Raw genomic sequence first — 22,674 nt, 5'->3', positions numbered from 1 at the left:
TACATAGCCTAGCTAATGGTTCGGACGCCCGGGAAGGAGAGTGTATAGTTTCCTAGTGATGCTGTAACAAATTACCACAAATGTGATGGCTTTAAACAGCACTGGAGGTCAGAAGTCTGACTCGGTCTCCCAGGGCTATCCTCAAAGTATCTTGAGAGCTGCACCCCCCTCTGGACGCTCTAGGGAAGAGGCTGTTTCTTTGCCTTTTGCAGCTTCTAGAGGCACTCACACCGCCTGCCTTGACGCCCCTTCCATCTTCAAAGCCAGCAGTGGTTGTCAAACCCTGTCCGTGTCACATCCTCTGACACAAGTCTCTTATGTCTGGTTTCCACATTTAAGGACCCTTGTGATTACACTGAGTTCATCTGGGTAATCCAGGCCAATCTCCCCATTTTAAGGTCAGCTAACCTTAATTCCATCTGCACCCTGAAAGTCCTTTTAACCTAAAATATTCACACATTCGGGGGATTAGGACATGGACATCTTTGGAGGCAATTATTCTGCTTCCCCCGGAGAAGGTGAGTTTCTGCCTTCTAGTGATCTCGAGAACAGAAGCATCATGGGAGTCACCAGGAAGCTAGGAGGGCAGACAGGTTCTGGGGGGACTCGAGGAATCCCATGAGGTGCACACTCTGAGTTAAGGCTCTTACAGTAAATGAAGCAAAGAACTGTCTGTGCTGAACTGGGATTCTGGAAAGAGATGGCACAGTGCGCCAGGTAGGAGCCTAAGAGTCCTTCCCAGAGAGACAGTTCATGAAACCAGTGAACAACCTGGATGGCTTTTTAAAATTGCAGCATCCCTGACGGAGCACATTGTATTAGCTTCAGGTGTACGGCATAATGATTTGATGACTGTATCCATAGCAAAAGGATTGCCAAGATAAGTCTAGTTAACGTTATCACCTTACATAGATTCCATTTTCTTGTGTGTGATGCGAACTTTTAAGATCTACTCACTGAGCAACTTTCAGATATGCAGTCCAGTGTTATTCACTATTGTCACTGTGCTATACCTTACATCCCCGTGACTCACTTATTTTATAACTGGAGGTTTGCACCTTTTGGCCCCCTTTGATGGCTTTTTGATGGCAGGTCAGACTTTAGAAAACATCTAGGCTTTGATTACCTGGGAGGAGAAGTCAGCAACGGTCAGAGAGAGAGAGAAGGAGAACCGGAAGTACACAGGGTCAGGGAGCCACAGAAAGGAGGGTGGGAGAGGCATGCAAACATTCACATCATCATTTCCACCAAAATACCCACTTACTAATTTTCCATTTTAAAGAAGGGCTTTCCTCAGAAGTCTTGAATCTGAAAGAGTTTTCTTGGAAAGATGTCTTGCACCCAGTGCATCCCAGGATACAGGGCTTAACTGCAACCTGTGACAAAAGACTCCTGCTTCTGGATGTGATCAGAGTGAGAGCTCGAGGTACCTGAGGGGGCACCTGTGGGCACTCCCCCAGGGACACGCAGCTAGTTCATAGGAGATTGTCTGGCCACCCATCCCACTCTCTCCCTTCCCTGGCTATTCCGTGCCCTGCTCCCGACAGCACAGGCTGTGGACAAACAGAAGTGTGAGCTGTGAACTGTTGCCATCCCCACTCTGTGGCAAGGGGTTCTCATGAGCACCCACATCCTTCTCTGAATGAGGACCGATCAGCCCATTCAGAAAAATGTTGAGCTATAGAATTTCCTGACAATGATACGCACGTGTGATTTCCTTCCATTGTACTGAGTGAAGGCTAAGAATCCCTCTCCCTCTCTCTCTCTCTCTCTTTCTCTCTCCCTGTCTCTCTCTCTCTCTCTCTCTCTCTCTCTCAGGCCTGGAGATTAAAATATGAGAGTTAAGGAAAGGAAAAGAACATTTTGCACAAAATGTCCCCACCCCACCAGCTTGGTGAACCCCTGCTTTTCTTCTAAAACCCTGGGGTGGCCTCCTGCAGGAAGCTTCCCCCCTCTCTCCCCGCCCCACATGTCTTTTGTTATGTTGCATAACAAAGTGTTCATATTTTCTCTCCCCTGATGGACCATAAGATCACTGAGGCAGCGCCAGGTGTTACCAACCATTACTTGTCCCGGGGCCAAGAACCTACAGAGAGTTCAATATTTTGTGAAAGGCATTTTCATGTCTCAAAAAAGATACTTTAAAGAAAACTAGGAAACAAAGCATGCTAACTTTTTTTGAGTCAGGGGAATGGCATGCATGCTTACTAGCAACCTACTGTTGAGAAATTTAACAAAAATGTTATCTGTACCTTGGCAAAATCTGCAAGAAAGTGGGGAAAAATGGGAGCCATGATAGATAGAAAATCAGAACCCTCTTCCTTTTGGGCAGCAGACAGGCAACAGACTGAGAAAATTGCCCAAACCCCACTTTGCATCTAGATATTTTGTCATCACTTAATACAGTTAAGCAACATTTACAAGGTAGACGTTTGCACAAAGCCCCACACCAGGCCCTATGGCAACGAAAGGAAAAGATCCAGTTCTGAGCAGTGCTATTAAATCATTCTTACATGAAGTGCCCCCAAGCACTTTCCCCATCATTCCCATTGATGTCAGGGTGAAGGCCCATTGCATATCATTTCCCGTGAGCCCTGAGATGAAACGTGTGGGTGCTTGCCTCCCTCCGCCCTTGTGGCCGTCGCTGCCCACACAGCATTTATTCATCTCTCTCTGAAAGGGATTTTCATTACATTTTGGCTAGCTGTGTGTGTCTCTGCCTTCTCATACATGGGTCAGCAAAACAAGATCCTCAGGCTAAATCCAGCTTGCTACTTGTTTTTGGAAACATCATTTTATTGGACAGCCACACTCACGCATTTGTCCTTGTGTATGCCTGCCTTTGCATGCTGCCACGGCGGGGATGGGCAGTTGCGACACAGACCGTATGGCCTGCAATGCTCAAAATGTTTAATCTCACCTCTTACAGAAAAAGTTTGCTGACCTTTGTTCTGATACATTGTGAGGTCCCTGAAGGCAATGGTTATGCTGCTTTCAACCCCAACATCAGTACATTTATTAACTCAGTCCACACATCTTTCGAGCCCTATGGTGCGTAAGGCACTCTTCCAGGGGATGGTGGTGCATCCCTCAAAGAGGAAAGCAAAGCGTTTGCTCTCGTAGAACTTACATTCTAGTGGAGAGGCATGGAGCAATGGACAAACTAACAGGGTATGGCAGTGATAAATGTTATGGAGAAAGACAAACAGATGGGGGGATTGCTGTGATGGGTGGGTGGGTGGCCGTGGTGGTAGCAGGGGAATTGGTTTTACGTAGGTCCATAAAAAAGGTGACAGTGGAACAGAGAGTCGTATGGGCTCCGAAGGCTGTGCGAGGGACGGATGGGACGTGCTGGTCATGTTTAAGGAATCTCCAGGAGGCCATGTGCCCCGAGCAGAACCAGGGCCCGTGTGGAAGGAAGTGAGGTCACTGTCTGAGTCTGTGTTTTCTGGGGCTGGTGTTCTTCTGGTGAATTGCTCTGGGAGATGGGAAGCCCGTGGAGGGTAGAGCAGAGGAGAGGTGGACTCTGTCATGTTTCGGCACTGCTCTCTGGTTTCTGAGTGGAAGACAGACTGTGGGAGGGGGGAGGCAAGGGTGAGCAGAAGCCCCGGGACCATTTAGAAAGATACTGTGATCACCCAGGGAAGGGATGACACTGGCCTGGCCCATGGTCACAGAGGTGATATGACGAGGGTCCTGGATTCTGGCTTCTCGAGGCAGCTCAGTACCTGCCATTCAGTAAACATCTCTTGAATAAAATATCAGCGTTTCCACTGGGGTCATCAGTGGAATCACCACTAGACATTGTGCCTTCACCACTCTGGGGTGGAATCCTGGCACCTGCATAAATACAGTCAGCATAGCTACACACAGAATTGACGTGCCCATCCCTCTGTTGAGATCTATTGGTAGGTGTTCTTGTTTCACCTGAGAACAAAGCAGACCAAAGGGGGTTACGTTTTTCCTTTAATTTGCAGTCTTCTTATGGGAAGAGAGAAGAAATCTGATGTAGAGCTCATTCTGTATTTCCACAACTAACCAAAATAATGATCAAGAAGTAAAACCGTTCAATTTCTTCCAAGCCATCTGCAGTTGGCTGGGACCAAGTAGGGGTGGTAAGTTTCTCAAAATAGCAGCCCTGGAGTTTTTTGCAGGTTATGAAATGATAAGCAAGCTTTCCTATTTCAAATCTCAGCTGCCCATTTATTTTTTGTTATGTACTTAGTATTAGCAAATGTTTGAAGATTTGTTTAAGATACCAGGCTTCTATGAAGCCGGCAGCTCTTTAATTTTTAACAAGCTCAGCGCATATTTTACCCTTTTAATGATCAGTTAACCATTCAGCTGATAGCAAGCTGAGCATTAGTTTAACCAAAGCACCACATGGTATACCTGGGGGATGCTGTTTCAGAAAGGGTCAGGGCATTCCAGAAATCATGAATTTTGTAAATAAATGGACATGTGAATACAAAAAGGCCAAAGGCCAGTTGTCAGAATCACTAAACATAGTGCTGCATGCGAAGCCTTCCTGTAAATCTGGCTGGGGGCCCTCCCCTGGAGAGGGATGTGAGCCTCGGGGCCACTGGGTGAGCTGCAGCGGGCTGCATCTAACGCGCCTGTCCTGTTCCGCGGACCTCCGCTAATAGGCTTGAAAGGGAGAAGGTTCAAGGAGGCTTGGTTCCCAGGCCTGCTAATGAGCATGAGGCCTCTTCCCCTTTAATGAGCCGGGGTTTATGTGGGATTCTTTCCCCTACCCTTTTTGAAGGGAAGGCAGGCGAGAGCTCACAAAAGCAGCCAGTGCAGCTGGGCCACCCGAAGGCAGCTTGGAGGGGGAGCCACAAAGCTGGTGGAGACCGTGCCCAGCCAGAGTGGTTCTGGGTGTGAGGCTGCACCTCCTGCCAGCCCAGCCTGTCACTGGTGACAGTGACAAGCCTTTGGTGGGGGCTTTTAAGCCAGGAAGGCTAAGCAAGTTCCCTCAGCAGCTCTTGCAAGCCGCCTGGGAGTAATGCAGGGACCTTAAACTGCTTTCTAAACTGTAGTCTTTACCATTGTTATACCTTATCAAATGAACATTGTAGGCAGTAAATATCACATGAATACTGCAGCCTTGTTCTAATTAACTAAATCGTTATTAGTCATTCATATGCAAGCTCACTGCAGCCACTAAAAAGGCCCCCAGATATTTTTCTATGCTGCTCTCTGCCCACCGACATCCCCCTGTTGGATTAAACAGTAGAATTATTCAGAAGAGTAACAAATACATGCCAGAGGCATCGCCACTATCACAGTCATCTTTGTGAAAAGTCATTGTTTTTTCTCCAGAATACATTTTGGAGACTCACATTCCATATTTAAGCATGATCATTTCTGCTGAAATCATTCACTTGATGTCTGATGCATTTCATGCCCATTTCTACTTCTCTGAAGCCCGGTTTGGTACTACAGAGCAAAACTAGTACTAGCATATATTGTATCTAGTGTACCTAAGACACACATACATTAACATGTAAGGCCATAAATGCAAAGTTATGAAAGACTCTGTAGTTTGTTAATTAATGTTTCTACATCATAATTTTCAATGCAAGGTAAAACTTGGCTGTGACACAGTAAGATTATTGTGATTAGATACAAATTATGGAAATTACAGGTTCAATAATTTGCCAGTTTGGAATAAGACTTTAAAAAAAAAAATTTGCAAAAAGAAAAAAAAAAGCAACACAACTCCAAACACCACTTTCAGTGACTGGAACTTTGAGAGAATGTTTGCTGGTATGCTGGCTTAGGGTGGTCCCCTCCTCCTTTCCTCAGGGAATAGAAAGAGAATAATTTGGAAGGTACATACATTTACCCTCCCATGACCTGTGTTTGGAATGATTCTGAGACGCATTCAAAGCTGACAGCTCCCCACGGCTGACCCCCTCTCGCCTAATCAAATCTTCCATTCTGTTTCCAGATAGCTGATCAGCTTCCTTGGATTTTGCTGATGACCCAGGAGAGCTTTGCCTGAAGATGGAAACACTGGAGTCGGAGCTGACCTGCCCTATCTGTCTGGAGCTCTTTGAGGACCCTCTCCTGCTACCCTGTGCACACAGCCTCTGCTTCAACTGCGCCCACCGCATCCTGGTGTCACACTGCACCACCAACGAGTCCGTGGAGTCCATCACCGCCTTCCAGTGCCCCACCTGCCGACATGTCATCACGCTCAGCCAGCGAGGTCTAGACGGGCTCAAGCGCAACGTCACCCTGCAGAACATCATCGACAGGTTCCAGAAAGCATCAGTGAGCGGGCCCAATTCCCCCAGCGAGACCCGCCGGGAGCGGGCATTCGACGCCAGCACCATGACCTCTGCCGAGAAAGTCCTCTGCCAGTTCTGTGACCAGGATCCTGCCCAGGACGCTGTGAAGACCTGTGTCACTTGCGAAGTGTCCTACTGTGACGAGTGCCTGAAAGCCACTCACCCGAACAAGAAGCCTTTTACAGGCCATCGTCTGATTGAGCCAATTCCGGACTCGCACATCCGGGGGCTGATGTGCCTGGAGCATGAGGATGAGAAGGTGAATATGTACTGTGTGACCGATGACCAGTTAATCTGTGCCTTGTGTAAACTGGTTGGGCGGCACCGAGATCATCAGGTGGCAGCTTTGAGTGAGCGCTATGACAAATTGAAGGTTAGTCCGATCCGCCTTAAGCCAACCCCTTTCTGCCAGCAAATGTCATGGAAATAAAAAGTGTATTCACGGCTAGCCGCCTGGCAGGTGAAGGCTTTCTCTTCACCTCTGTTATCTGATTAGTTGTAGCATGTTTTTTGGCAGCCTGTGAATGTTGCACAGGAAGGGTATCTTGTAAAAGTTCACTGCTGCTTGTAATTTTAGCGTTGTCAAGGTGAGGGCGAATTCGAAAAATCTGGATCATTTTCAATCTTTGCAGTTGAGAGAGAGAGGGAAGGAAGGAGAAAACAAAAAGGGATGGCAGATAAAATCTGCCTTTGGGCATTCGGGGGGCATTTATTTTCTTCAGTCATCAGGGAAAACTAATTTCATTTGAATTGTACCTGTATCTAGTTACTGCACAGACAGGACAATAGAGGAGAAAGGACTGTAGCAACTGTGGGATTTTAGAGGACATGTGACCTCTTATTCCTCTGGTAAATGATCCCCAGCCTATAGGGAACTGACTGCTCTGGCCATCTGGGATTCCATGCAAGAATCCCTTTTCGTGTAGGCTTATTTCTCAATAAGGTTATAGGCAAGCCTGTTGGAACTCCACTTTTAACATGAAATCATTAACCTAACTCCAGCTCTGGGAATAATAATTAATATGACTATGTCAAATTAAAATGTCACTCTCTAAATATGGATAGAATGCACCAGGGAAGAAATAAGGCAGGTCTCCCGATGTCTGTTAAACTTCAGGCGACGGTGGGTCTAATTATTGCGAACTCAGCCGAGAGCTTGCTCTGATAGTGAGGTCCTATGTGCACCGGCTAATTTTAGATCACAAGACGCCAATTAAAAGGAAAGGAAACACAAATTAAGAGCTTTGAGTAAATATATATCGAAGTCCTTCCTCTCAGGAAAGACACACACCGAGTTGCTGAGCAAACAAGAGAGGAATCATGTGATCACAGAGTGTTATCACTCAGAGCACACTGTCCCCTTTCACAAATGGTTTCTCTCAGGTCTCCTTAGCGCCGGTGGGCGGACTATTTACTGGGCCCTCGTGGTTTGTTTGGGGATGCCGGGATTAACGCCCAGCATTTGTGATTCGGTTTGGCTATTTCTTGACATGCCGACGGAAGTGAATCCTGGCTTCCAGATGTCACCTGGGCAGCGAAAGCACCATTTGTGCAACCTGACTCATGGGGAGTGGCCAAGGGTGGCTGGGGTGAATCCATCTTTAAATGCACAGAGAAAGTGGGCCCCAGGATTTAGGGAATACAGACAAGGGAAAAGGGAAGACTGATGCTGACTGGTTTTCTAGTGTGGCCAGAAACACACCTCCAAACTTGGTACTAGGACAGGCAATGCGTGTGTGAATTGTGCCTCTAAAACCCTTCAGAAGTTGATCTGGCTATCAGATGTTAGAAACCAAGGTGATCATTTCCCACCCATTTCTCCCCGACCCCCCTCCACCCCTTTTTGGTTGGGGACAGAATGTTTGGGATTATTAGACATAGGTGTTTTTGTTTTCCAAAATGTAAACATGCCAGATTGCAGGGGAGGTGGGGTGGGAGTGGTTCCTTTATCAAAACTGTGTTTTAATTGGATTAACACTGCCTTTTAACGCCGGATCGTTAAAACCCCACAGCGCTGTCCCATATTCAACAGCTCCCAGACTTAGATATTTAAACCTGGTGGTCAAGTTCCTCTGGTGACTTGTATACTCTCACAGAGCAGTTACTAACATGTACATAACACCGCCACATTTGTGAGGGGACACTGTCACGCTGTAACCCTTCTTGTCATGAAAATGAAACTCGTCATTATGAGTCCTGCACCCTTGTCTAATCAGGCCAGCGTGCTAGTCGCCGTTGATACTGTCCCTGGGAGGGCCTGACAATTAACGATGTAATATATTTTATCTTCTAATTACAGAGAGATCAGCTTACAAACAGCACCCAGTGCACCAAAACACATGTACAGCCGCTCAACAAAATGTGCTTATGAGCATTTATTAACAGCCGTTTCACAAAATGTGTGCTAGAGCATTTAAACAAATAACATGCTAGAGTGGTATGTTTGTTCTAGAACATGCCACTTAAGTTAGGATAAAAGAAATCATAATATGTGACTGTGCCTTTCCAGTTATCACACACTTATGAATGTATATTTTCCTATTTTGTTTAAAACTTCAGTACAATCTAGACGTTGAGCTTCAAAGAAGTAATAGCATACTGAAAAGACCCAAGCTAAGGAAGTGTGTTTTTGTTAATTACTACTTTGGTCCTAAAAAATAAACATGTCCTGTAAGTGCATTTTTCTAAAGCTTTAGCATCTCATATGGAAACGGATTTGTAATGCTGTGGAGACACAAAGCGTGGAGAAATTTGAGGAGGATTTCATTGATAAGATGATAGATTTGCTTTACTTCTTTGAGTATGGAAGGACCCAGGTGTCTCCTGCTTGAAAATGTTTTCCTTCTGTTAGTAAAAGTCCATTATTTAAAGAGGGGAATTCTGCAATGATTATTAAGAGTACGTATTGCACTAATACTAACCTTTGGGGAGCATTTGTACTCATACTAGGTTTCAGTATGTGTGTGTTTTTATAAAGAATTGGACTGTCCTTTTGTACCTTACAACTTTTTTTTAGGCATATAAGAAAAAAAACATAAAAATTCTAATGTAGAATTCATGCAAAGTCTTCCACATCATCTGAAATAGCATCATGTCAGTAACCTAATGCTTTCAGAGACTGTGCATTGGGAAGCATTCATAAAATACTGAAATAAAGAGAAAATTAAGCCAGCATTTCCTGAACTTTATTTTATAAAGATGAAAAGAGGAAAGTCCTCCTGCCAAACGCGTAAGTCTCTACGTGGAGCATATGATGATGCAGCCCTTTTACATCATCCTAATTGAATTTTAGGAAGCCTTTCAGTCCTCCAATCTTGGATTAAAAAGTTTGGTTTGTGAACCCATATATATATAGGAGAATTTAATGTAATGCATTCCAGAGTTCTCAAGGAATTACAATGCAGTAATTCCTTTTTTTCTGTTCCAACATGCAATGTTGGAGCTCTTGTTTCTTTTGTCTAGTTATACCTATAAAAATATACGAACTAAGAAAAATTGACCTTTCATTGCCATTTAGTTTCAGGATAGCCCACTTCCGGTTAGCTGGAGCTGAAGTTCCAAACATCATTTTGCTATTCAGACCCTGAAGGTTAGCTGAGGGAGTTTGTTTGCGCAGTGCCCGTTTCAGTGGATCATCCCATTGTAATTTTGTAATAGTTTGGTAAAGGTTCTATTTACAGCTCAGTTTTCCTACACAGATAGCCCTTCTGATCTAGCAGTGAGGACATGGGATTTCACTCCTGGGTTGCATTATCTGGACTGTAAGTTTCTGTATTTTTGAGAGTCTTGTACTTTCTTTGTAATTGGGAAAGTTGTAAGTGGATATTAAACTAGACTTTTTCCCTTAGAATTTCTATAACTTGTTTCTTACTTGGAAATAGTAGCAGGTAGTGCAGGTTCCAGTGAAAGGTGTGTGTGTGTGTGTGTGTGTTACATGCATATAGTGGATAGAGGCCAGGGATGCTGCTGCATCCGGCGATGCATGGGACAGACTGCAACCGCATGGAGTGTTCTGGCCCCAAATGTGAGTGGTCCCCAGCGTGGTGAGCTGAGAGACTGTGCTCTGTGAGAGGAATTTATTTAGTGTTTGCCACTGTATTTATTTGCTAGGGCTGTCTTAATAAGGGACCACAAACTAGATGGCCTAAATGATAGAAATGTGTTGTCTCAGTTCTGGAGGCTTGAAGTCGAAATTCAAGGTCTCAGCAGAGTTGATCCTTCTGAGGGTTGTGAAAGGCGGATGTGTTCCAGGCCCCCCTCCTTGGTTTGTACGTGGCCGTCTTCTCCCTGTGTCTCTTCACACGGCAGTCTCCCTGTGTGCTTGTCTTTGTGTCCAAATTACCCCCTTTTGGAAGGACACCAATCATACTGGATTAAGGGCCCGTTCTCCTCCAGTATGACCTCATTGTAACTGGTTTCATCTGCAATGACCTTAGTCCTCCATGTGGTCACACTCTGAAATATTGAGTGTTAGGACCTCAACATAATGAATTTGGGGAGGCCACAGTTCAACCCATTACAGTCATTTATTTCAGTGTATACCTAGTTATCTAGTCACTTACCACATGTCTCCTTGAGGGATTTAATCCCCCTAAGTTAGGCAGAGACCTCTGGCTCACACTGTTCCATTGCTCACCTGAAACTGGCCATAGGGCCTTGCAGATAATTAATTCTCAGTAAAGAACGTGTCAGCTGCCTCGCTAATGATCAGCTATTAACCCTACATGAAAGTTAAAATTAAATGCTTACGCATATTGCTGATAGTTATTCTTATGTATGACAAAGAATTCTGTAAGATAATTTCTAAATCAGAGTAGGGCCAGAAATTACATTATATTTTAGCCATTATTTTAATGGACATGAATTGTCATTTTGGTCTCTAGTGCATTTTGTCGGCTTACATTTTAATGGTGTGAATTTTTATGAACTAGATCTTTAACAGCTGTAGAACAATTCACATTTGTTTCATGCCACTATGTGATGGACACTTGATAGACCCATTGTATCTATTATTTCATGTATCCTCCAGTTAACCATATATCTGTCATATAGTTTTTTTTAAGAGGTCATGAAAATGTAAGCTAATATAGGTTGCATAAATGAAGGCAATACGAACAGACGTTCTCCCTCCTTCATGGAGCTTATAAAGTAGGTAAATAGCTTCCCTGTTGGTGGTGGAGGGAGGCACGTTGTGCCCAAAGCAGGGCCACCAACCCCAGACACAGAGATGGAGAAAGGCTTCCCAGAAAAAGGACCATCACACCTACCATTCCAAGCCTTTTATTAGACAATGATGTTGAGTTTACTAGATGTCTGCAAATTCCCTGATATCAGCCATTCTTTTTTCTTTTTTAATTAAGGTATCATTGATATACAATCTTATGAAGGTTTCACATGAGCAACATTGTGGTTTCATCATTCACCCATATTATCAAGTCTCCCCCTCACCCCACTGCAGTCACTGTCCATCAGTGTAGTAAGATGCCACAGAGTCATTACTTGTCTTCTCTGTGCTGTACTGTCTTCCCCATGACTCACCAACATTATGTGTGCTGATCATAATGCCCCTTAATCCCCTTCTCCCTCCCATCCATCCTCCCCCACCCCTCCCCTTTGGTAACCCCTAGCCCCTTCTTGGAGTCTGTGACTCTGCTGCTGTTTTGTTCCTTCAGTTTTGCTTTGTTGTTATACTCCACAAGTGAGGGAAATCATTTGGTATTTGTCTTTCTCCGCCTGGCTTATTTCACTGAGCATAATACCCTCTAGTTCCTTCCATACTGTTGCAAATGGTAGGATTTGTTTTCTTTTTGTGGCTGAATAATATTCCATTCTGTATATGTACCACATCTTCTTTATCCATTCATCTGCTGAAGGACACTTAGGTTGCTTCCATACCTTGGCTATTGTAAATAGTGCTGCAGTAAATACAGGGGTGCATCTGTCTTTTTCAAAGAAGAGTGCTGCATTCGTAGGGTAAATTCCTAGAAGTGAAATTACTGGATCAGTCATTCTTTTTTATTTTTATCACATATGACAGCCCTTATGCAAGCCATATATATTTTTTTAAACTAGTTCACAATCATTCCCTAGATTTCAGTCTAAAATGTAGATATACCATATGACGCTTCATGCCATGATGCCATGGGGATATGAGAATTAGTCAGATGTAGGCCCTCCAGAATACTGTGCTCGTATGGGCTCTCACCAGTCCCAACCGGCCCCTTCAAAATGCACCTCTACTAGTGCCCACTTCTTCGGGCCACTTCTTCAGTCTGCAATTTCTCTCTCTATATTTTTTAAGTTCCCATGTGATGAAAATAGGGTTCCTAGATATTTGTAAAATATGTTAAGCCTATGTCTGAATTTTCTTAGTTTGGTACAGAAAATATTTACAACACACAGTAAAAGAAAACATCTCCAGGGATATGTTTTCAACAGTGAGCTCCAGGCCACATCCTCCGCCTCTCTCCCTCTCACCTGTCCATCCCCCTGCTGCGTTGCCCCTCCCTTCCTTCACCAGCACAGGGGATATGTTGTTGCCTGATGATTTATTAGTACTGGAATCCTTTTTGGTAAGTTCAGAGAGTTCTGGAAAATGCACAGGCAAATATACAAGGTACGTTTGAGTCATGTGGTATCTTTTAGTCACGCGGCTGTGTAACATATGTAATTCTTGGGTACATGCTTAATGCTTAGCATTCCTCTGTGCCATGTTTTATGGGGTAATAATGTACATACTTGCACAGAAACCTGGGAGAACGAAATAAAATGCTTCATGTAAACCTTCAGCATTGTGCCTGGCAGAGAGGAAGCCTGCAATATATATCAGACACCAGGGGGTAGAACAGTGTGATGGGGAAGGTGTGGCCTTTGGAGGTGGACTGCCTGCCAATTCTTGTTTAACCATTGCTTGTAGTGTTTGTATATCAGATAAGTGTCCATATTGTTGCTTTAATGTGTTCCATAGTTTTGTTTCTAAAGCATCTGGGAAAGGGCAGACACACAACAGTGAATAGCCACTTGTTGATGCACAAGTGCAGAACTGATGGGTTAGGAACGGGTTCGGGATTCAGAGGAGGAAGAGGTGACTCCGGGTTTGAGTAGACAAAAAAACCTTCCTTCGGGGTGGTGGGATTTATGCCGCCCTGACAGATCAGTGGATTATGCATCCAGGAAGGAAAGTGAGGCGCGCCTCGGGAGGGAGGCCGGCGCAGACCTGTCGGCAGGAACCTACAAGACAGCCTGGGGCTTCTAGACAGTGCCGGCTAGGGCACAGGGGGCTGGCTGACGGGCCAGGAGAGAGAGTCGTGGAAGAGTCATGTTGGGGGAAGATTTTGAAAGTCTTTAAACGCCAGGTTAAGAGTTTGGGGCATTTTTACTCTTCCGTACAGGGTGACCCTGAAGTAATTTCATTTTTGAGGGAGAAGCTGATGTAATGTGTATTTTCTGAAGGTAAAGTCGAATGAGGATATCAGGATCGGGTACTGTGTCCACAGAAGAAACAGGAGGGGAGAAGGCGGTCACATTGCTTTAGATTTGAAAGTCTCTTTTTTCACTGGCAAAGTGAAATAGTATCATAGGTCAAAGCCCACCACATGGTCAACAGATGACATGAAAAGGTGTCACTGCCCCCCGGCTCTTGGACACATAACTGTGATTGGTCTCCTGCTCGCCTAGTGCAGCGACGCACTGGCAGCGGCACATGCTTATTTCTTCTGGCTTTTGGATTCCCTATCAGGAGGCTGCTGTTCAAACCTCTGAATGCCCACTGCAAGCCTCAGTAATGTTTTAAAGCTGGAAGCACCCTTGGAGCTTGTGTTATTTCATTCCCTTTCTGCAGATGAGGAAATTGGCACTGAGTGGGAAAAGTTGCCCAAACCACTTTGGAGAGGACCATGAGCTCAGCCCAGGACACGGTTCCTCTGCTGCCCCCTTTGTTGTCTTCGGCCACTTCCTCCTGCAGCTCACACTGCCAGCACGGACCGCATCGCCTTTCGCGGGGTCTAGGCATCTCTGAGGTTTCTTTGAAGTTTTGAGATTCCATGCAGTGATTTCACACTGTGAACGCACACCTGGCCTGGCGGTAGACCACCGTCAGGGACGGAGCACGATGCTTCTAGGGCCACCACAAAAGCTGGCTAAGATATTTCCATGCTGGCTTTGCCTACAGTTGAGCCAGCATAGACCAGGTTGTCTTCAAGGGCCAGACCTCTTGTCCAGCAGCTGGGTTCATATAGATGGACCCAGGTGACCTCCAGGGACACCGCAGAGCAGAGGAGATGCTCTTTGGAAACAGATGAATTGTAATTGCCACTATGGGCTCACTAATGTCCCTCTTAGGTCGTTTTTTCCCAAATGTCTAAACATGCAGATAACTACTTAATTTTATTTAAATATATAAAGCAAGTAAACATAACTGAGGAGTATCTATTTGTGCATGGTCCTTGAACTTGAGTTGAAAAGGTTTGAAAGAACACAGTTCATTTCAACCAGTTGCAAAGTTAAAGCTAGTATGATTTGCTGAAATTACGTAACTACCTATTTCATTTTTTAAAGGCCATGATATTCAAAATTCTCTCATTCTGTCATTGACAAATTCTAAATGAGGTTATTCTTAGAAAGACTAGTAAGTTTTCAACCCTGGATAGGTAAATAATAAAGAGGGCATGAGTGGCCTGAGAAAGTCAGTGTGGCTAAAGATTCAATTTATTCCTACTTGACATCAGCATTCTGAAAAGTCTGATAAAACTCCATTTACAAAAGCCACTTAAAACTTCCTTTATATTTTGGACTTTTGCACATGATACTTAAGGTCTTTGTCTACCCATGAGGATAGCTTTTAAGCTGACAGAGGCAAACACATTTTGCATTTCTCATCAAAAAAGAAAATGCTTATAAAGTGCCTCGCGTGGTGATTGGCACATAGTAAGCGTTCCATGAACATGAGGTATTATTATATCTGGGCATTTACTGTTAATAATAAAGGCTTAATTGGTGTAATCCAATCGTGGATTTCCTGACAGTGTCATAAATTACTCAGTGGTTATAGGGTCGATTTGTGTTTCTGGCTGACATGGGAAACTTTGAACAACCCCCAGGGGAATTATAAGTGGGTGGAAACTTTGATTTGTCCTTCTTTCTAAACCAAGCTAAGTAGTAAAATGGACTTATAAAGAAGTAGTGAGTGGTGGAGTGAAAGAAATGGCTTTAAAAACAGGCACCATTTTGAAGCCCATGGGGGATGAGCTAGTCCTACTTGTTCGTGGTTTATCTGACGGAATCAACACCATAGGTGTTGACAGAGGACCTAGGACTGTTTCCTAGGAAAGTGAGGCTGGCGTTCGGGTTTATGTCATGACTGTCACATTTAGACACGTAGAGACAGATGAGATGAATATGAGTGACAAGACACACAGGCAGCCTGGACCAGCCACATGCTCAGCCAGCCAGCCAGCCAGCCTCTTGGTCTTAGATTGCCTTTGGGGTGTGAGTGCAGGATGGAGCAAGCCGGCCTGTCTCCCTTAGAATAGGAAAAGTGGGGGTGGGGTTCAGTACTGCTTAGGGCTGTGGCGGAGAAAACTCCAAAGCAAAGGTGCCCACAGAAGGAGAAGCCTTCCCTCCGGCCCCTCTGCTGGGGGGGCCTCGGGCCATTTGTTCTCGGCGCTCTCTTCCGTGCCATGGGACAGGGTGCAGAGAACAGTGGAGCATCATCTACCTCCTCCCTTCTATCTCTTTTCCTGCTTATTGGGGAAAGAACCGGGAAAATAGTGGTTTTTTTCACATTGGGGCAATTAGGTTCTTATTACTGAAACAATACAGAGACCATGAAAAGCTTCTACCCCCTTTGTGCCTTTATAAATGGTCTTTTCCCCCATCTACTTCTCAAATCCTGCTTTAAAAGAAAAAGAAAGAAAGAAAAGAGAAGAACCCTCAGTCTCCCAAGGACTATTTGTGCGGAGCTAATGAGATAAGCACTGGGTAAACTCGGAATACAGAAATGAATAACAAAGAGGACGTGCTTCTCCCGTGGCCTGGACATAGTATAACATGTGATGAGAGTGTATAAGAGGCCTATGAAAAAGAGTTCCATGAAATTTAATTCATGAGGTAGTTTTTAACATGAATAATAGTAAAAAATTGCTGACAAAGGTGTTGCTCTGTGGAAACTGCCTAATTCCAAAAGCTGAAGTGAAAGCACGGTTCGGTGAGAAGCCCCGCACCAAGGGGACGGGCAGTGCGGGGCGTCCACGCTCCTTTGCAGCGGGAGGTGAGGCCTGACTGTGCGGGCTCTGAGCCAGGATGAAATCTGGGCCAGATTCTTTGTTATGAAAGGTCTACTGTTGTGGGCTGGACCGTTAGCTCTTCTCACGTGCTTTCCTCAGAGGTCCCCTGAACGGGGAGCACAGGTCAGGGAGACATGCAGGCGCAGAAGCAGCTTGTGTCAAATCCACTCTGAAAGGGCCCATCTCTCGAAGACGTCGGGAGAGGCAGCTGGAGGAAATGGTGCCGGGTTGCCAGGCCAGCTGCTGGGCTTGTTTTATCTGGGAGGGAATTTTTTCCAACTTAGGTGAACTTGGGCATTAGGATAAATATCCTGGCCCAGTAGCGAGGTTCATTGCTCCCTCCTTTGACCCCTGACATGGCTTCCAGAGCTCAGTCGCTCTTGGTTGCCATTGAATGATTGAAGGAGCTTGGAGGGAGATGCTTTTCTTGCCCCTGGATTGTTGAATCGAGCTCAGGAGGGTCTCAGCAAACAAGGGTCTCACCCACTTGTAGTGTTCACCGCATTAAGTCAAGTGGTTGCAGTTTCTCTTTTATTCTAGAAAGTCAACTGGAAACATATTAGGCAAGGCCACCGTGCTGCTTCCACGTATCTGGAGAAAGTCTTGTGGGCCAGAGCTGGGAGGGCATGGAGGGAGGGGGAGTTAACTTTCAAGATGCTGCTTTAGGTTGTTTGGAGATGTGGTTCAAGGGTATTTGTTGATTCAACACTGAGAACCAGCTATTACCAAGAACAATAACTAGCATTTGTAAATCTCCACATTGACAGTTTGCAAAGCACTTTCAAGTATTATTTGATCTTTGGAACAACTGTGTATCCCTGAAAAAGCATAGGAATGATAAGTGCTGTTCAGTAGGGATCTGGGGAGGATTAAGTGAAATAATGGAGGTCCAAGTGTCTAGTAGGTCGGGAGAAGCTCGGTAGATAGGAACCCTCCTAACCATGAGGAGGATGATGCTGTGGGAAATTAAACAGCATGACTATGGTTAGAGAAACTGAAGTTTGGGGGCTCAGACCGAGGGACCCCTTCTTACCACTAATTCATCACCACCTATGACTAAGGCAGAAGGAGCTATGGCCCATTCGTGCCACACTTCCAAAAATTAGCAAAAAGGAAAAAGAACTTGTGTGATGGTGAGACAAAGTTCTTTTCCCTTAACTTTTGGCATAAGGGCTCCCTGGAAATTAGCAAAGAAGCTTCCTTTAAAGTGGTAACTGATTGAAGACTATCTATTTTCCATTCTAATATAAATAAAGAAGTAATAATACAAAGCTGAAATATGGAAATCCATGTCGAATAAATTTTATTTACTTAACAGTAATGTTGAATTATTCAATTCTCATCAGCTTCTCTATATGTAAGTGTTAAATGAAGGAATGAATGAATCTTTGACGATCCCTGAATTCATGTCATAACTTAAAATGTGATTATTTATTTGCCCTGGTTAAAAAGGTAAATGTTGAGTCTTGGTCTATGAGTTTGACATTTCAAACCTCTTAAGAGACTTAAGTGAGTTCCTACTCATATTTAGTTATCTTGGCAAAACATGGATACAAATAAAAATGGTCACCCCATGTTAATTAATAATACAGCATTGTCCATTCCTCTTTCTAGGATTGTTTATCAGTCAGAACTGTAGGTTTATGTTAGTTTCTTAAACCAGTGTTTCTCAAACATAAATATATATAAATGTTTTCGGGGGTCTTATTAAAATGCAGATTCTGGGCCAGCAGCTCTGAGACAGGTTTGGAGTCTGACTTCAACTTGTGCCCTGGCCTTGTCATTTTAGAGTTACATGAACTTAGGGTACAGAAAAGGGGAAACTAACTCCTCTAGCCCTCATTTGTTCATCTGTAAAACCGGTGATAATTCAGTCCTAAGCCCTGTAATGCTTGACTGTTGGGAAACCCTGGACCAAGACCAGCGGCTCCTCTCTCCCTCCCTGACGACTTCTGTCTTCCCTCTCTTTAGTCCAAATTTCAGGCCTTTTTTTGTGGTCATAAAGTCCATATAGGTTCTTCTAAGGAGTCAAACAATATAAAGTTTATGTAAATAAAAGTGAAAAACCTCCCTCTTCAACATTCTTCCATCCCTTCTTCTAATAACTCCAGATTATTCTTTTTTTTATTATTAGTTTTATTTTGGTATCATTAATCTACAATTACATGAAGGACATTATGTTTACTAGGCTCCCCCCTTCACCAAGTCCCCCCCACATACCTGTTCACAGTCACTGTCCATCAACATAGTAAGATGCTGTAAAATCACTACTTGTCTTCTCTGTGTTGCACAGCCCTCCCCGTGCCCCCCCCCCCACACTATACATGCTAATCGTAATGCCCCCTTTCTTTTTCCCCACCCTTATCCCTCCCTTCCCACCCATCCTCCCCAGTCCCTTTCCCTTTGGTAACTGTTAGTCCATTCTTGGGTTCTGTGATTCTGCTGCTGTTTTGTTCCTACAGTTTTCTTTTGTTCTTATACTCCACAGATGAGTGAAATCATTTGGTACTTGTCTTTCTCTGCCTGGCTTATTTCACTGAGCATAATACCCTCTAGCTCCATCCATGTTGTTGCAAATGGTAGGATCTGTTTTTTTCTTATAGCTGAGTAATATTCCATTGTGTATATGTACCACATCTTCTTTATCCATTCATCTACTGATGGACATTTAGGTTGCTTCCATTTCTTGGCTATTGTAAATAGTGCAGCAATAATCATAGGGGTGCATCTGTGTTTTTCAAACTGGAGTGCTGCATTCTTAGGGTAAATTCCTAGAAGTGGAATTCCTGGGTCAAATGGTATTTCTATTTTGAGCATTTTGAGGAACCTCCAAACTGCTTTCCACAATGGTTGAACTAATTTACATTCCCACCAGCAGTGTAGGAGGGTTCCCCTTTCTCCACAGCCTCGCCAACATTTGTTGTTGTTTGTCTTTCGATGATGGCGATCCTTACTGGTGTGAGGTGATATCTCACTGCGGTTTTAATTTGCATTTCTCTGATGACAAGCGATGTGGAGCATCTTTTCACCTGTCTGTTGGCCACCTGGATTTCTTCTTTAGAGAACTGTCTATTCAGCTCCTCTGCCCATTTTTTAATTGGATTATTTGCTTTTTGTTTGTTGAGGCATGTGAGCTCTTTATATATTTTGGATGTCAATCCTTTATCGGATCTGTCATTTAGGAATATATTCTCCCATACTGTAGGATACCTTTTTGTTCTATTGATGGTGTCCTTTGCTGTACAGAAGCTTTTCAGCTTGATATAGTCCCATTTGTTCATTTTTGCATTTGTTTCCCTTTCCCGGGGAGATATGTTCAAGAAGAGGTCACTCATGTTTATGTCCAAGAGATTTTTGCCTATGTTTTTTTCTAAGAGTTTTATGGTTTCATGACTTACATTCAAGTCTTTGATCCATTTCGAATTTACTTTTGTGTATGGGGTTAGACAGTCATCCAGTTTCATTCTCTTACATGTAGCTGTCCAGTTTTGCCAGCACCATCTGTTGAAGAGACTGTCATTTCCCCATTGTATGTCCATGGCCCCTTTATCAAATATTAGTTGACCATATATGTTTGGGTTAATGGTTGGAGTCTCTATTATGTTCCATTGGTTTGTGGCTCTGTTCTTGTGCTAGTACCAAATTGTCTTGATTACTATGGCTTTGTAGTAGAGCTTGAAGTTGGGGAGTGAGATCCCCCCCACTTTATTCTTCCTTCTCAGGATTGCTTTAGCTCTTTGGGGTCTTTGGTGGTTCCATATGAATTTTTGAACTATTTGTTCCAGTTCACTGAAGAATGCTGTTGGTAGTTTGATAGGGATTGCATCAAATCTGTATATTGCTTTGGGCAGGATGGCCATTTTGAGGATATTAATTCTTCCTAGCCATGAGCATGGGATGAGTTTCCATTTGTTAGTGACCTCTTTAATTTCTCTTAAGAGTGTCTTGTAGTTTTCAGGGTCTAGGTCTTTCACTTCCTTGGTTAGGTTTATTCCTAGGTATTTTATTCTTTTTGATGCTATTGTGAATGGAATTGTCTTCCTGATTTCTCTTTCTATTAGTTTATTGTTAGTGTATAGGAGAGCCACAGATTTCTGTGTGTTAATTTTGTATCCTGCAACTTTGCTGAATTCCAATATTAGCTCTAGTAGTTTTGGAGTGGAGTCTTTAGGGTTTTTTATGTACAGTATCATGTCATCTGCAAATAGTGACAGTTTAACTTCTTCTTTACCAATCTGGATTCCTTGTATTTCTTTGTTTTGTCTGATTGCCGTGGCTAGGACCTCCAGTACCACATTGAATAACAGTGGGGAGAGTGGGCATCCCTGTCTTGTTCCCGATCTCAGAGGAAAAGCTTTCAGCTTCTCGCTGTTCAGTATGATGTTAGCTGTGGGATTATCATATATGGCCTTTATTATGTTGAGGTACTTGCCCTCTATACCCATTTTATTGAGAGTTTTTATCATGAATGGATGTTGAATTTTGTCAAATGCTTTTTCAGCATCTATGGAGATAATCATGTGGTTTTTGTCTTTCTTTTTGTTGATGTAACTCCAGATTATTCTTAAAGACCATCTCTAGGCTCACCAAGGACTACTCTAGAGTAGATAAGAGAATCTCAGACTTTCCATATTGTCTTTACCACCTTCATAATTACAAAGCATATATTATTTTATAAATGTTCTTTGGGCACGAGGCTTCCTATCCCTACCATTTGTCCATTTTTCAAGCCCAGTGACTGTATCTTATAGTTCTTTTGTATCTGATGACTCATTTTTCAATGACTAGAACATTTTTAAAAGCTACAAGGTATTTTATCAGAGGGAAATACTTGTTGAAACAAATGGAATGGTCTGCAATAGTTTAATCAGATTATAGTCTCTACTGTGTCAGTAGAACCTGTCCATCAGATAAAAAAGGAAAATCATAGCCCACCAGCCCTTCTTTTGAATTTTGAAAACATAACAGGTGCACTATTTGCCTTTCAGGTCTCTGCATTCATTTCTGAATCTACAAATTGCTCCTTAATGATTTCATTTCTTTCAAGAAAGTATTACAAAGAGATCATTTGAAGTTTTTTAAAACTTAGTTCAAACAGAAGCGATTAAATATTTGTCATTCATGAAGGGTGGGATAAAAATAATATTATATACATATATATATTCCCATATATATACTTTTCGGGTGTATTTTTGTTTCCTGCTGCCTCAGAAACAGAGTTGTCTTCAATTTGACTTTGAGGCAGGATGATAAGAAATCATTACCGTAGGGAGTAACATTGTCAGTGTACAGTTGCCTTAGTATGAGAACCTGGGGAACAAGGGGGCTGATACCGGCGTCCAGTGGATCAAGGCTAGGGAGGCTGCTCAATCCCCTCAAAGCTCAGGACAGCGCCCACAGCGGGGCATCATCCGGCTCCAAATGCCAGCGGTGGCAAGGCTGGGACACCTGAGTGGGCCCAGAGCGTCTTTGCAGGCAGCACAGAGGGAAATGCTTGGCTTCACTTCCAGAGGCATCACCTTATGTGTGTGACCTCCAAATCCAAGTCTCTTTTGAGCTGTCGAGAGGTCAGCCTATGAGAATCCCCCTCCTGCCATCTGTGGATGCCCGAGAGGCAGCTGGCAGCCACCGCGAGGCTGTGCGCTTCAGGCTTCTGCCCACCGAGTTCCCAGCCCATCTTGAACAGTCTGGTCTGGGCCTGCACACGCCATGCTCTGGGCTGTTTCAGCAACAGTTAAACCTCCAGAGACTTCCTAAGTCTTCTTTAATCCCTTCCCCAAACAAGATTTAGGTGCACTTGATATCTGCCATCCCCTAGATTTCCTAGTTCTTGCAGCTCATATTGACGACTGCCTTGGCCGTGTAGCTGTCTGGGTCAGAGATGGCCGGTGGCCTTCTACAGAGTGGGAAATCTGCAGAGACAGGCTGGCAACTGGGATTTTCACCAAATGACTTATCGTTGATGTAATGGTTTGAATGTGATACAGTCAACATGACTTATTTCCATAGTTCGAACAGTACTCATTAAATCTGTCTTGCAAAGGAACCACTTATATTTATGTAGCTCTGTGTCTTTATCTGCACAGAACTGTAGA

General features: G+C 43.8%; 1 protein-coding gene across 6 annotated transcripts in view; it reads left to right on the top strand.

The window, feature by feature from the left end:
- The window catches only part of MID1 (midline 1), a 332,705-nt gene that overhangs the window by 219,528 nt on the left and 90,503 nt on the right, over window positions 1-22,674 (top strand). For 4 of the 6 annotated variants that reach the window (XM_037013449.2, XM_037013448.2, XM_037013446.2 and 1 more), the window contains exon 2: window positions 5,954-6,669. In XM_037013449.2, the coding sequence (XP_036869344.1) occupies window positions 6,010-6,669 (660 nt within the window). In that variant the 5' untranslated portion in view covers window positions 5,954-6,009. Of the gene's footprint in view, window positions 1-3,974; window positions 4,116-5,953; window positions 6,670-22,674 lie in introns of those variants that run through there. The other 2 variants (XM_073228166.1, XM_037013450.2) reach the window with 2 other exon arrangements.

The sequence above is a fragment of the Manis javanica genome, chromosome X (assembly GCF_040802235.1).
Source record: "Manis javanica isolate MJ-LG chromosome X, MJ_LKY, whole genome shotgun sequence".
Classification (NCBI taxonomy): domain Eukaryota; kingdom Metazoa; phylum Chordata; class Mammalia; order Pholidota; family Manidae; genus Manis; species Manis javanica.
Note: the sequence above shows the minus strand (reverse complement) of the source record. Positions and strands in the feature narration are given on the sequence as shown.